At 39.2% G+C, this 16,179-nt stretch overlaps 1 protein-coding gene across 2 annotated transcripts in view; it reads right to left on the minus strand.

The window, feature by feature from the left end:
• Positions 1–882: 882 nt before the first annotated feature.
• The window catches only part of LRP6 (LDL receptor related protein 6), a 125,488-nt gene continuing 110,191 nt past the window's right edge, over positions 883–16,179 (minus strand). For both annotated transcript variants that reach the window (XM_068658502.1, XM_068658492.1), the window contains 7 exons: positions 14,946–15,071; positions 13,307–13,543; positions 11,527–11,637; positions 9,503–9,733; positions 8,130–8,266; positions 6,504–6,601; positions 883–4,748 (listed from right to left, as the gene is read on the minus strand). In XM_068658502.1, coding sequence (XP_068514603.1) covers positions 4,457–4,748; positions 6,504–6,601; positions 8,130–8,266; positions 9,503–9,733; positions 11,527–11,637; positions 13,307–13,543; positions 14,946–15,071 — 1,232 coding nt within the window. In that variant the 3' untranslated portion in view covers positions 883–4,456. The remainder of the gene's footprint in view (positions 4,749–6,503; positions 6,602–8,129; positions 8,267–9,502; positions 9,734–11,526; positions 11,638–13,306; positions 13,544–14,945; positions 15,072–16,179) is intronic.

The following is a 16,179-nucleotide window of genomic DNA, read 5'->3' on the forward strand; positions in this document are numbered from 1 at the left end:
TCATCAATCAAACCATTACTAGAGAATCAGACATAAATAGAGAAGCAATGCCCAAAACAAAGATCAGAACTCTGCCAAAGCCCATTAATGCAATAAATAGGGATTTTCTGAATGCTCCTTCACTTGCAGTGGATTGTATCACCTGCCAGATTGGGTGCATTTTTCTTCATAATTACTACAACAGATTGATTTTTATGTATTTACAGAAAGCATAAAAGTTTTACTTATCTGCAGAATGGACTCCAAAATAATAGAGCAGTATAAAAAATGTGCTTTCTCTCCTATCCAGCATGACAGAGCATTAATTATTTAGGTTTAAAGTAGCAAGTAGTCTGCTCTACAAACTAGACAAAAGAAGTCCAGCTTGCCTGAGACAGTATGACAGCATTAGCACTTTGAAAGGCAGCAAGGCCAAGTCTGCCAATGTGGGTGTGTGAATGTGCATGCATGCATGCACAAGAAAATTATTAACTTTGGGTAAATTCACATTACCAAAGATATGGGTACCTGCATACATATACTTGTACATAAATACATGCACATGGGAGAAATGTTATTGCGGTACTCTGGAATTTACCATACTGAAAGTTACAACTCACAGCAAAATGAATCCTTTGATATAAACTGGCTCATTTGCATGTTTTACATTACTGTAAATATTCCATTTAATGCATGCATAGATTGCATGAATTTGTATTCATGAAAACCATTCGTTATTTCAAATGCAAATGTTATATGTATGCATGTTCCATTTGCCCTAAGTTTTTTTTTCCATAAATATCTTAGTATCCAAAAGCTGTGGAAAAACAATGAATGTTCCATAGGGAGGTCTGAAATGCAGGCAGTATGATATGGCAGGTACAATTTTAAAAGGCAATTGAGTATCATGTTGCCATTTAAACATGAAAAGCTCCTGCTGAACATTCACAGACTAATTTTCAATGAATTTACTGTCCTTTTTTTTGTTTTGTTAAAAAAAAAAAAAAAAAAAAAAGACTGTCCCTTTCCTGATTGAGTATGTAGCTATTTCCTTGCCCAGGCATTCAGCTATGAACACCGTCTAGGTGTCCAGAGGAAAAAAACTGCACATTTAATAGAGTTATGTTAAATACCCCTAATTTATACATGTCTGATGCTGCAAGATAAGGACAATTATGCATTGCTTGAAGTCTACAAACAGTTTCATTGAGATCAATGTGACCACTTCAATGTTAATGCTACACATCCGCTTCAGCTGTCTCCTGAATTGATGTGTGTTACCTACAGTCCTAAAATGTGCATTTTACCTACAGCTCAGTCAATTTGAGAAGCAGCAGAAAGCACAATCCTGACTGAGGGAAGGATAGAGTATCAATCATGACTGGTTCAGCAGCGGAGAGGAACTATGAGAATTGTTCAGTCTCAATGTTCAAGCAGTATATGGTTCATCCACTGAGATTGTGTCAGGTGCACATATTAGTTTTTGCATCTATGTTTTTACAATTTGGATACTTGCTTAAGAGGAACTTCACAGAACAAGAATTTGTTCTGAATTTTACTCTAGATTTACTGGGAAAGTACAGGTACGTGCAAAGGCAGATCACAGCTTTCCACTAAATAAATTCTTTGGTAATTCCAGACAAAGAACAGTCTGTTCCTTATGCTGGTCATCTTCAGTGGAAAAAAAAACAAAAATTAGTCTGTCCACCTTCCCGCTTTTCACATGAACCTTCCAGAGGCAGATCACTCAAAATATCTGATGCACAATGTGAGATGTACTTATCTAAAAGACTTGATCAAACTCTACACTAAACTACACAATTAAGAAAAGGAACATTCAGTGAAACAGTGCAATTGCCCCAGAAAGAGGATACCACTCCTTAAGCTTAACCACCTCGAGAGTTTTTCAAACAGAAATTGGCACACTGAAAAAGTATTTTGCAAGAAGAGACCATTGCCATCGCAGTACAAGCACTTGGACTGAGATATAACAATGCAATATTCTTCTGAGTTCATTAGTGCAAGTTTCCACATGTGAACCCCACACGGAATGCTGCACGTGAAAAAATGTAAACAACAGAGAAGTTTCTATTCTCATCGGCATGCCAGCCTCAACTCCCCCCACCCCAACACACCCACCCTCCCCCCTTCATATAAATGGTTTCGAGTTCCCTTATAGTTCACAAGACCCTCAATATCCATCCTGCTGGAGAACACGAACAAGCTTCTTCATCAACAAGGAAGAGCCAGAAGAACAGCTACCACAATTCCTAGATACCTAGAATGAAGCTGGGGAAATTTTCAGAGTACCAGATCCAGAAATCAACCGTAGTAGCCTGTAGTCCATCCAGGCGTTTTAAAGATTTCTCAGTTATCTTTGACTACGAGAAAGACTCTTTATTATAGCTGGGAGTTCAAATGCCATGGTTTTCCTTGGAGCTGAAACAAGACAAGGCTCCAGTATGCAAGATTGGCAGCACTAGCAAGAATTATTTGTCACTAATTCTGTCAACAGTATGAATTAAAGCCCATGCCACATTTTCAGATTATTTCACTTAGTTGAAACTGGATGGGAAACAAACAGAGAACAATGAAAGCCAAATGGCACCTCTGCACAGTTATTGCATCCATACTATGCCCAAAGGCTAAGAATGCAAAAGCCTTTGTAATGAGAGAGAAGATTCAGAGGTCCAACCTTTGAAGGCATTGAGCACCTTCAATGTGGATTTAATATCAACAGAAGGTGCAAATGCATAATGCCATCTAGAATCAGGTGTACTGTGAGCTCTGCTACAGTCAAAGCAAATTCATAACACTGCACTGGAGTCAAAGAGGAGTTAATAACATCCTAGGTTGTCTTTCAACCTACAGAAATAATGTTTTCAGTTGATTATATACTCTCCCTTTCAAAATCACCACTGTGAGACTAAAGGGAGAAGGGGCTAAATAAGATAATATACAAAAATAGAGATGTGAATATAAAATGGTTTGGTTAAGAATATCTTAAATTTGACATTCACAGCGGTTAATACTAAAGTATTAAACTCACACCACGCAAAAGAGGAGGTATGTCAAAATCATACTGAGAAAACTGGCTTTACCTAACAGAAATCATGAGCAGTTAATACAGCAAGGGAACACCTTCCAATGATCAAAACATCTATTTCTTATGGACAGTTGCTCCACTGAAAGTTAAATGCTTCCTTACTAGGAAAAAAAAATAATATATATATTTATATATATATTTATATGATTTGGATACTGTGGTATCAATACACACTGAAAGTACTGCAAGGATATATTATTCATTTACAGTAAAAGTAACAATCCATGGTTAAATTTATAGTTTATAAATATGCTGTCTATATTATATGTGGTATAAAAATATTTGACATTTTGTGGGCACTAGGTCAAAATAAGTTTTTCTTTTTAAGGGACTAAAAGTCATTCAGGTATATGCATATTACCCTTGTCAATTATGTGAAAATCACACTTACCCGGTACAAAACAGAATCCTATTGTGTTGGCAAAATGAATGAAGTAATGTATAGCATGACACTCACTGCATGACAAGGCTAATTAGGAGGGGAAAAAAAGAATTTACAGCAGCCCAGTTCTAGCAGTATTTTAAATTAGGATTATATGATTTAAGTGACATGGGAAGGAAGAAAGGATGCAGAAGAGATGAGAAAAGCTAAACAGTGTTAAGAAAGCAAACTTTAAAATATACCCAACAAAAATCATTGAAATTCTAGAAGCAAGGAGAGAGCTCTAAATGCTCTAGTTTGGTAAATGCATTAAAGAAAAACAGAGGTGTCTTCTTTAAAAAAAAAAAAAAAAAAAAAAAAGTGATTATTTTTCTGGATTCACTGCTACGATTGCTGTATTCCTGTAGAAAACAAAGCCCTTTATGTAAGGTTAATATCTGTCCTGACTGCGTTTTCAAGTTTAACTTTAGTTGCTGGCCCTCTGTAGTTAATATAGAGGTTATTTGGCTACTTCCAAGTATCTATGGTATGCTGCTCTGAGACGGACTTCTTTATTATTAATTATTTCAAACATTTTTGGTATTGACAAACTCCACAACATCTCACCTCACTGGACAAGTGACACATCCTGGTTCTTCCATTTCCTTATGTGCTCAGTCACTTCACTGGATTAAGGCATGTTTTTGAGTTCCGTTTGCAAAAATAAAAACTTTTTGTACAAATGTTTGGGTTCTTTTATACAAAAATTTTTCTTCTTATGGCACAAGCAGCAGTTGCTGTTTAAGAAAATATATAAATATCCTTTTTTTTTTTTTTCTCTCTCTCTTCTGTACAAATATCTCCAGTATTCCTCCACCCCACTTAATAACATTTAACTGTACACTGTCCTACCTCATCCCTCGCCGAGAGCTCCCTCCCCCCTCCCCAGTGGAACATTTTGTATTTACACATTCACGGCGGAGGCAGATAATGGAGGGGGGGGCTGCCCCTCATGAGGAGTCTGTGCAGGGGGATGGCGGTGGCGGGTAGAGATGGTGCGAGTAGCTCCGCTCCGTGTACGGGGAGGGTGGGCAGCTCTCATAGTTCTCCTCCGCTGACAGGTACTGGCTGCGCGGAGTCGGAGGTGGCGGGACGGGCTCCGAATCATAGTTCAAGTCACTGGTGTAGCCCTTGGCCGTCGCTGCTGTCACCCTTCGGCTGGGGGCATAGTCACTGTCGCAGACATCCGTGCTGCAGGGGGTCGTGGGAGGTGCAAAATGCCGGTAGCTGTAAGGCCTGTAGCTGCAGTGGGTGGGGAGATAGATGGGAACAGTGTTGACATGGAGAAGGGCCATGCATTTCAGGCAACACAGCCGTGAAAAAGTGAGTGGCAGTAAGTCAGGGTGGGAAAAGGCAAGGGGCCAACCTCTGCAGCAGATGCACAGTATCACCTTTCTCTCTGACACAGCGAACTTGCTAACTACTCATGTGGCCAAAGTCAGCCTTTGCACAGTACCAGTCAAATTAGAGTAACCAGTGAAAAGGATACTAACTATTCATTACCTACAAACAACAGGCTCCCTAAAGGCCTTAGCTGAAGTTAAAAAAAAAAAAAAAAAAAAAGAAAAAAAAGTTGCTCCTAAGAGTGGGGCTGGAAGCACACTGTGGGGAAAAATAGATGTGTTGCAGTCTTGGAGAATATGTTCTAGTATCCATAAATTGGATAACGGACTAATTTCCAAGTTGAGAGAGAAACCAAAAATCAACTGGTACCCTCATAGCAGTCAGGAGAATCACCTGCCAGACCAGAAACTTGGAGGAAATTCCCAAAGGCTGCTACCATAAAGCATTTTTTAAAATGAGCCCATTTTTAAATGGTGAGGTGGTCGGCTACCATCAAAATCCGTAGCTGGGGGCAGGTGGGGATGCAGCTCCTCTATATTCAAGCCAGAACGTTAGTAAAGACCACAACAGATCTGAAGCAGCAGAACTAGGTTTTATTTTTGGGCTGGGGAGCATTCTGAAAACATTTAAGCCTACACTACATCTTTAATACCATTTATAACACTAGAAGTCACATCAGCTAACCAGTGATCAGAAGGGTTCATGCTGGTGCCAAGATTTGGTTTTATTTCATTACTAAATTGCTAATCATTTTTCATATGGCTGGAAGGGACCATTATAAACATCTACTCTGACCTTCAGCACAACAGAGGCCATATTTTCTGCTGATGGAAAAGAGATATCTTTTCAGCCCCAGAGACCTCATTATCCAAAAGCCCCCAAAGGCTGTGTACTAGGGAGGCATTTCTTTCAGGAGACATATACAGCTCTCTCTTCTCATTGACTAGATCTTCTAGTGATTTGGGAGGGGAACCTTTACACCCTTGGGTAGTAGGTCACTTTTTTTTTTTTTTGGTAATTAGTTATGAAATGATAATGAACTCTCAAGGAAGGTGAGAAAGATGTATTCAAATAAACAAGGATAAAACTAACATGTCCATAAATATTGGTCAAAGAAAATAAGTAAAAGGTTAGCAACCTTTTTCAGATATTATCACTAAATATGTCAAATTAGATTTGTTGTGCTTTATCTAGGCCATTAATATTACTCCTGAAATACTAGCCTTCATAGTGCCAGCTTCCTTCCACTTGATGTTTGACTATCATTTCTGATAATTACACAACAAATTATTTATAACAAGGCTAAAACAATGCAGGTTTCATTCCAGGGTATGTGTCTTTGGCTCTGTTATCATGACACCAAGTCAGCAACTAACTTATTTTGTGACAGGAATGAGTGTTGTTATTCTCCCTAAGGCAATATACCCAAGAGGTGTACCACTAACCCACTTACTGTATGATTAACCTCAAACGATGCTGCACTTAAACACACACAGCAGTGACATGATACATGTGAACCAATTTAAGCATCTGTTTTAGTACTTGCAGAATTAGTGCCTTTGACTGCAATTCTTATGGAGCAGGCACTGTCTTTATTCTGCATTCTACACTTACAGCTTTGATCCTGACAGAAGCCATTGTAGTAACAATTACCTGTAGGATCTATGAGTGGATGGGCTGTTTGAAGAATAACCAAATTCCATGGTATAATGTGAACGTTCAGTAGCTGGTGAAGGTGGTGGGTTCAAAATCTAAGGAAAAAGAAAGAAAAAAGCTGCAGTTAAGATATGAAGGAGAATCAAGAAAACATCAGTGTTATAAGTTTTCTTTTTAGTATTTTTTAATAGCAACCTTAGGTTGAGAACTACATGCACAGCCCCTCCCAACAAACAGGATTTTTCCTACGTTTATTCCCAGTTCTTTAACAGATCCTGGAAATCCTGCTTGTTACCATTCCCATAGAAGACATTACTAAGCTCTTCTCAAAAATGATGACTGCTGTTGATATTTTGACATACCCAGTGCTGAAAAGTAAAGCTGAAACTAGCTGTTCAACAGTAGATTGCCACTGGGGATACCACTGCCCTAGGCAAACTGGCAAATATCTACCTCTACTAGCTTGTAGTTCTTAAGCACTACGCTGTTTAGAATATTTGCAGTTTGCTGTCCAAGGCGAGCATTTGTTCCCTTTACTGTCAAGAAATTGAATTTTTATTAGACTAATTTGAAGATACAAAATGATGATTTGATTTTCAGAACTGCAAAACAGACAGTTGAATATTTCATCCCGTGCTGACCAAGCATGTAACTAATGCTAGACAGCAACTTGTGGACTTCATGTAAAGTAGCTAAAACAACCATCAGATCATAGAATGCTTTGAGTTGGAAGTGACCTTAAAGATCATCCGGTTCCAACCCGTCTGCCATGGGCAGAGATGCCTTCCACTAGACCAGGTTGTCCAAAGCCCCATCCAAGCTGGCCTTGAACTCTTCCAGAGTTGGGGCATCCACAGCTTCCCAGGGCAGCTTGTGGCAGTGCCTCACCACCCTCTGAGTGAAGAAATTTCTCCTAACATCTAATCTCTTTTAGTTTAAAGCCATTCCCTTTGCCCTATCATTACATTCCCTGTTAGTCTCTCTTGTTTTTTTTTGTAGGCTCTCTTTAGGTACTGGATGGTTGTTATAAGGCAGGCTTCTCCAGGCTGAACAACCCCAACTCCCTCAGCTTGTCTTCATATGCGGTGCTCCAGCCCTTTGATCATCCTTATAAAAATCAAGTAGATTGTGAGCCCTCTAGGGCTGGTACCAACATGTATATAGCATCTAATGCATCACATTTCTGTTCTGTGACTATAAAAATGCTATGGAGTTCCAAGACACTTGTTTGTTTTGGAACGTGCAAGAAAACTTCATTTTAATTCATTCAAATGTCTATAGAAAATCAAGTAAAGCCTTACGTCAAGAGGCACATGGCAGAGTACAATGAAAGGAGATTGCTCTGCCAGAGCTGGTCAATATTTACAGTTATTTTTTCATCTCTTCTGACACTCTAACTTCTTTTTCTGTCACTGAGCTCTATAAAGCTTTAAAAAGTAGTATAAAATTCCTATTGTTTTGGAAAAAGACAACCTCCTCTCCCTTCCCTTCCAAAATCACATCTCATATTCAAACAAATTTGTTAGGCTAGAAATCTAAAACAAAACATTCCTCTGTCAACTAATTATTCCAAGGCACTTCCCTGAAAGTTATTAAAGGTCTGTGAATAACAGAATGACTTACTGGAGGAAAGTAAGTGCCTTTGGTACTTGAAGAACTACTGGAAGAGGCTCCAGTGACATGGGCCCTGTCATAGGGTGGTCCACTGCTCCCTCCCATAATGCTGAGGGAGCTGATCACAGATTTACCTCGAGACATCCCTAAAGAAGAACAAAGATGTATGTCAATATTCAATTCAAACAGAGAAAAGGAAAACATTAAAAAAAAAAAAAGTAGGGAGGATAACAGGAGTATCAGCAAAGAAAAATTAAAAGCAAAATTAATCTTTATGATATTAACAAATTCAATACTCCTTGATGGAGAACCAGAACGAAGACTGCCAGGGGATAAGCATGTTGGTTTTGAGTATCAGCTACTGAACTGTGGGACTTGGTGCTGGGCTGTACTAAAGCTGTGTGAAGAGAAATAGATTCCTTTCACTTGAACGGCTGTAAAAGACTTGAGAGAACAGGCATTCAGGCACTATTTCTATGCCTTGGAACAAAACATAAAACTGACTCTGACCACCTAGCTGAGCAACTGAAATTTGTGCAGAAGAGAGGGTTTATTCTTTCATTTCCACACTGTTAAGTAAGCTTTTGCTGCTGGACTAAACCATGCTGGCAGAGAGTCCAAGCGGGAAATGGAGAGGTATGCAACTGTGCTCAAAATAACGGTGGAAGTTCTCCTCAAAGACCTGCTTATGAAAACAGGTTATTACAGAAAGCAAAGAAATTTGGTACATTATTTTAACCCTATAACAGACTCACAAAACCTGTATGTTCTAACTGGAACCTGCTGGATCTAAAGCCATAGGTTACAATATATAGTTAATCAATATATACAAAAGCAATGAATATAATCAAGTCTCACTTTTTAAACAGCAATAGCATCACACACCTGGATTGGCATCAGTCACTTGATCATCAAATGAAATAAGCCAAGAATACAGTTATTGCTTTTCATTACAGACTTTATAAGAAGTTTCACAATTATACAAATACAATCTACAAATCTAACAAGAATAATTGTACACTCTTGAAAGAGAGTGACACAAATATAACTCTGTATAACTTTACCCTCTACTGTCACGACACCTTGCTGATGCTATACCACCACAAAAAGAAGCTGCTTGAGCAGCAGCAGAACTCCCATGTTTATCTGTTTGAGCTTCTGGCTCTGTCAAGTATCTAAATGCTGGATGTGGATGGCATGGGTAAAATAGCAGTTCATTATTATCAAGGATAGCAACAACCCTTGACAGTCCTGTCTTTCAATAGCTTCACAGCAAGAATTATGTATCTGGAATGGAAGTCTCCTGTGCATACATGCACAGTACCCTCGGCTACAACTATGTGGTGCCAAAGAGCAAGGCAAGGAACACACTTTTTACTCACCAGGAAGAGATCCTGACAAAGAGCTCGGGTGAGGCACATAACCAAGAGGTACAGAGGCTGGTCCGTGCACCACATAATCATTGGTCATTGTTTCCCCATCTCCCTTCATGCGTGGGCATAGCACCCTCTGGCAGATGAAGTACATTGCTCCAACCACAAAAACTGTGAGGATCACACCAATGATGGAGCCTATCGTGTTGTTGGGCTGTGGAGCAGGCTCCTCTGTCGTGTCTAGGAGAAAGGAAAATCATACTATAGAAGCTAATCCAACAGCTTCAGGTACCAACATCAGTTTTCATGATCTCTTTCCATAGCCTCTGCTTCTGTAGGCAGACAACAGCTTTCAAATTAACGTATTTTAGGAACAAACAGGCACTGGGACAGGTCTGTTTGAAGGCTTTGGGAGGCCACCTGTGCACATGAATAGCTGCACATATGCAGATGTTTTCGAACCACAGATGCCAGGACAAAAACAGTACACGCATGTGCAGGGGGGCTGATGAACTAAGTCACAAACTTTCTACCTGCTCACAGGCAGGATTATCACCCTTTGATCTCTGTGAAGATGACCTGCAGCCATGACTTCAGGTTCCACTGTGCTAGGACTCCAGTTAGGCTTTTTTTTTTTTTGTCATTAAAGACAATGACAACTACTTCTTATGTTTCACCTTGTCACATAAGCACCTAGGTTATCACTCTGCTTAACAGATTGGCACTCCATCTCCTCAACTATGTAACATTTATGCTGAACAGTACGGATGATGCATCAGTAATGAATTTTGGGCTTGCTGCTATTTAGCGAATTCCCTAACCCACTCTACGTCTCACCCATTCTGATGTTTACACATATCAGCTGTGCATCAGCTTTAGAGGTGCCATCTTTACAAACAATCTGTATCTGAAGTGATTATTCAACAGCTAAAACGAATGGCTTCCCCTACAATACTGATTCTAAGCAATGACATTTATAGGAGTAACTGACAACCCCCTGCCTGTGCTTCATGAATTTGACAAGAAAAGCAGACTTTAAAGTATTTTCCTGTTCTAGTCGGTGTTTTACATCTTAACCATTACTGTAAGTCTTTTCCTCAACATATTTCCTTCTCCCTGAACACCAAACCCACACTTTAACCAACCTGTCACAGTCTACAGAGATAAGAAAACAGACTTCTGATCATATTGGAAGAGGAACAGTGACAACTGCAACTTACTCTGGGGGGCTAATTTTATGTTACAAAAACAAATAATATCTGACCTATTATAAAGATAACCATATATGCCTCTGATAATGTTGCTAATAACTTTGTAGCATGACAGAACTTCTCTCGTTACTCCTTCCTAAGATTAGGGGTCCAAATCTGTCATTGCATTTTCACGTTACATGTATGTCATCTATGATATATAGATACCTAACACAAGAAGAAATGTCCCTATTTGCAAGTTCTTTTAAAATACCAACAGTGAAAATGAACTTTCAAATTGGAATTTTAAAGGTGGTGGTTTCTTGCAGAACTCTGGAGATTTCAAGGTAGGGAATATCACATGTTACAAATCACAAATCAAGCTCAAAATTACATCTTTTCAAGATGCAAATGAAATTTTAGAAGGTTTATTCTGTACACAGTGTTGATTTGATTCTAAAAACACCTTCTATTAATTCTGTGGGTGAGAAAATGGTGAAGCAGAGAGCAGTTTTACGTAAAAGCCTCATGCTCCTAGAAGGATTTTTAATACTGCACCATCTCAGCTTACAAACTCATAATAGTAAAACGAACCTCTTATTTCCCTTAAAAGTTTTAAAAGGTATGTTGAAAAATTACTAGCCTGCTATGCTAATTCAAAATAATAGTTATATTTGTGATTCCGGTTCTACTACATTGTGCATTAATTTCATGACAGCACTTACAAACAAGAGCATCCATTTTGGGTACAATTCATTCAGATTAAAATCTAACTCATTGAGAAGTTAAGAAATAAATAGCAGATAACGCAACCAAGTCTTTAGTCTCAGGGTTTACACTTACAGCATCCTTGTTCATCTGAGCTGTCACTACAGTCCAGGTTGTGATCACATTTCTTGCTTTTACCAATGCACTGCCCACTGGCACAGCGGAACTGATCAGTTAAACAAAGCACTGGAAAGAGAGCCCCCCCAGACAGCAAGAGTCAGTATCAAAGACTTCTACTCTTTAAAACAATTAAGAGAACCAGACACCAAGGCACACAATCCGGGACATCTTGAGAGAGCTTTGTCTGTTGCTAGCTTCATTTCCTGAAGCAGCCAGTGGGGCATAAAAGTCCCTCATGTCAAAAAATGATTAGATGTTCTGGAGTGAATATTGCACAGTGGGTACCTGGTCCTCATTGTTTATTTTCAGTAAGATCATTCTACGAGACAGTCACCTCAACTGAAATAACTCAGAAGCAGAAGGCCACTGAGAATGCAGGTACTTATCGCGGGACATGGTTATTGTAAAATTACTGTAAGAATCCCCAACTATAAGCATTTACTGTAATATAAGTGAGAAGAATTAAGTTACTAAAATTAAATCTGCCAAACTACAATGATAAAATTGTTTAAGAGAGAAAAATGTGGTTTCTCAATGCCCTTGTACTCTTCCTGTAAAGCAGAAGACTCCCTGATTATGGGACAATATATTTCACTTGACATTATGTTTTCAAACTGAAATGAAAGACAGAATACAAAACTGGAGTTTTCCCTAAAATAAAATAAAATAAACTACTATTCTGGGAAAAAAGGTGCTGTTGTTTACTCAAATTTTTTTCCTGTTTCACATAAATCCAGAAATTCTTTCTGACTTCAGTTGAATTAAGAAGTTAAACTAAAGGCTTTTCTGACCTGCAATCAACTTGAATGCTCTGAATACTAGGGCCCCTTTGAAGGTGATAAACAGCCCCTGTTCTGATATCTCTAGCCATTGGATGGCAACTGCACAAAGCATTTTCAGATGCTGGCATCCCATCTGGCTAAAAATCACCTTCCATAAAAAAGAATTTCTGCATTGGTCTGTATATTTTTGTTTGAGCTGGAGCACATCTTTTGGAAAGAAATTCAGCCTTTATTCAAAGTCTCTTAGATAGCCTCTTCAAAGAAAGTGTACTGAAAGGATACACAGAAGAGGCATCCTTTCAAGCTTAGAAGTTGTCCCTACAACTCCTCACTACTTGTGCACTGGGGAAAAGAAGGTCAAGTTTTCTAATGTTTCACTTGGTATAGTGGTAGGGTAGCTGAGACTCCACGAGCATAACCTGTCCTTTCCAAAATTAAAAGAACTTAATTCTCATTCTGTTGGCAATAGCACTTCCCTCCATGTGACTACGGCTTAAATACTCTCTTCTGCTGTACTCTGCAGGAATCTCATGTCTCCCTCTCACCTACTCAGAGAAGTTTTCATTTTATTTCATTTTATTCAGTTTAATAAAATAAACAATCCCCAGACCGTTAGTGGGCATAAAGTATTCAAAAAACCTCAGAACCCTATGACAAGGGTTTCCTCCATGTTGTAAATCACTCCAGAGTTACTAGGTTTTTAGAGTTTTAAAATATACCATTTTAAATAGTACTTTTCACAGAGCTTAAACCACTGTGCAGGAAGTCAGCGTTATTTCCACTTTACAGGTGGAGAAACAAAGGAATGTAGCTCTGAAATAATGTCCCACTCTGTGTCAAAAGAGCAGAAGCTCAGATCCTTCCAAATCCTACACTCTGCAATAACTTTAGTATCTACCATAGTGTCCCCCGAAAAATTCTGTTTTCATCATACTTTGAAAGATCCTCTGTACCTTCACAGTTTTTCTCATCTGAGTTGTCTTGGCAGTTTGCTTCTCCATTGCACCGGAGGGCACTGTCTATGCACTGTCCGCTTTCACACTGGAACTGGGTGTCTGAGCACACCGGGCAGTTTTTTTCATCACTGTGGTCCTCACATTCAGTGAAACCATCACAGCGCCAGGCCACTGGGATGCAGTCAATCTCACCTGTGAAACAGGTGAACTGCTGAGGGGAGCAAGTTGGCGGTTCTTTAAAAATCAAGCAAACAAACAAAAATTAAAAATCCAGGTGAACAATCAGCAGCAGATCACAACAGGTAAGGACAAGAATAACTCAGCTGCTTTGATTAATCAGACAGCTGATAAACATGCCACATCATAATGTAATTTCCACCCCACACTGCCTCCACAGTTGTTTGAGCAGATCTTGAGCCCCAAGTGACAGCTGCAGGTTCAAGTCAATGGAGTTTCATTAGACAAAGAATAAGAGGAACAGAGAAGCAAGCACGCACACTCAAAACACGATTCTTTTCTTTCCTTCCCACTTCAGCTTCTTACACCCTTCTCTTAGTAGGTCTTAAAGTCTTCATTTAAAGTCAACAAACTTTTCTTCCACTTCCCTCTTTCCTGCAGCACCACTGTATACACAACTGATGTCTCACTCCCTTTTTATGCTCAACAGTCAGTGTATAGAAAACGTTAAAAGGATGTAATTCGCTGCAGATGGATCACTGTGACTCAATGTCTAGTTATGTGCCCTCGACAGCTCTGTTGAGTCAAAATTCTTCTAAAATGACAAAAAACTGCTCCATCTAGTCAAGTCCCGCTATCGCAACACAGCTGTTAGCTATTACTTAACATTTACTACAGTAACTGTTAATCTCATGCAGTAAGTAAGCATGGATTTTTTTTTTTATTTTAATTTTTTTTAATTTCCTTTTCCTCTCCTCCCCTTTCTGGCCTGGTATTAAACTTGCTCTGAGAAAATATCTGGATTATATTAGCTCTTGTTCCATTGTGAGACCACACGTCGCCTTGATGGCGAGAAGATTGCATAATAAATCAATTCAGTACGGTGGTACAAAGAGACCCAAGCACCCAAGTGCCTCTCTTCTCCCAAAATTTCAGCCCCACCCTTGGAGACATCAGGGCGTAGGCTGTAGTGGCCATATCACCATGGAGGAGGCAACTGGCTCTTCTGGGACTGCAGTTCAGAAAGGCACACACAGGGTGAGTTTCAGGAGAAAAGCAGAGAAGAATGAAATGGCACAGACAGAAGATGCGATGCAACACAGGAGAGTCTACCACTAGCTGAAAAAGGAGAACATGCAGAATGATATAAAAAGTAGTAAAAGAAAAAATCATACAATTAAAAAAATAAAATCAAAATAATTCAGTGGTCTTAAATAGAAAGGGTGAACAGAAATCCGCATTCAACAGTGAGCTTCTAAGATTCTATTCTTTTACTCCTCAAAACTTGCAGGTTTAGCTCGGGGAGTGGAGGGGGAAGCAAAAAGGTAAAACATGTAAAATCATGTTACAACATCTGGTGCACTGTCACATTCTTTCTGCTCAGAAGTTGGCCCTAAAATAGAGACCTCCCCACCCAGGAGCTGAGAGCTCAGTGACGCAGAGCATGGGAAGGACTTACCTCCGCAGGACAGCTCATCCTGCAGCAGAACAAGGTGGACTGGGCAAGAGCAGCGTGTGGTGCCATCGCCCTTCACAATGCAAATGTGTGAGCAACCACCATTATCTTGAGAACAAGGGTGTTGTCCTGTGATTTTAAGAAAAGACGGACAGGTAGTACAACTGCAGTCACACTTGGGAGGATAAGTAAATGAGATTCTGGGCAGTTGAGTTATCCCCTGCTCTGTCTCTCTCTCTCTTTTTTTTTTTTTTTTTTTATTTTTCTCTCCTCCAAGTACACTGCAGTAATTAGTGGAATCTGGAAAAAGCCTTGGACTTACTCTCCAAGAATTTGGTGAGCTCACTGACAAAAAATACCTACATCTTTTCATACCTTTCACTGATTTCTTTGTGTTCACAGAGCTCCTTTCATTACTCCCATCTTGATGGGGAGGACATTTCTAAACACAACTCTGAAAAAGTTGTATTTAATTGTATTTTTTTTCCTTTACACACACAAATAATTATCACACACATCAGTAATTGGCTGTGAACTGATACACTGAGAATCATGCCACCTGGTCTCCCAAAGCAGTAAACAGTACTCAAACCATTTGCTTCTCATGTGAAGTAGAATTAGCGCTCCAGCAAAAATGGAAGCATTAGTAAGAAAAAAGATACCTTGGATTCCATACTTAACTTTCTCTATCAAAGACCATTAAAAAAGTTAAGTTTCCAAATTTATGAATTCTGGAGCTTTCACACTGTCTCCAAAACTCAAATTAACATGCTCTAGTTAAATATCTCTTCATTTTAATGTTTAATAAGGACAACATATTTCTCTTGGAACTCCTGACAGATTTACTGAGATTAATAGCAAACAAAACTAGTAGTAGTCTGTGCTGATGCTCTAATTAAACATCCCCAGACGTCTTTCTACATATGTCTCGAAGGCATTCATCACAGCCTATTAACTAGGCCTATTTCCTCCATGAAGACAGCAGCTCCGCTGTTTTAACCATACAGCTTCCATTGTTTCAAGTGAGTGTATGTGGGGAAAGGTTATATCCTGGGCAAACAGAAAACTTTTAGAAGTGCAGACATGTTCAACACATATTGTTATTTACTGCACACTTCCTTTGAGTAATTCATGTTGTTCTTCCATCATTTAGTTTCAATATGAATTGCCCTTAACAAAAATTGTTCAGCTTGCCTTAAAACATGCAGCCAGGGTGGCTTGTCCATGATACGTTTAC

Source organism: Anas acuta, chromosome 1 (genome assembly GCF_963932015.1).
Source record: "Anas acuta chromosome 1, bAnaAcu1.1, whole genome shotgun sequence".
In the NCBI taxonomy this organism is placed as follows: Eukaryota; Metazoa; Chordata; class Aves; order Anseriformes; family Anatidae; genus Anas; species Anas acuta.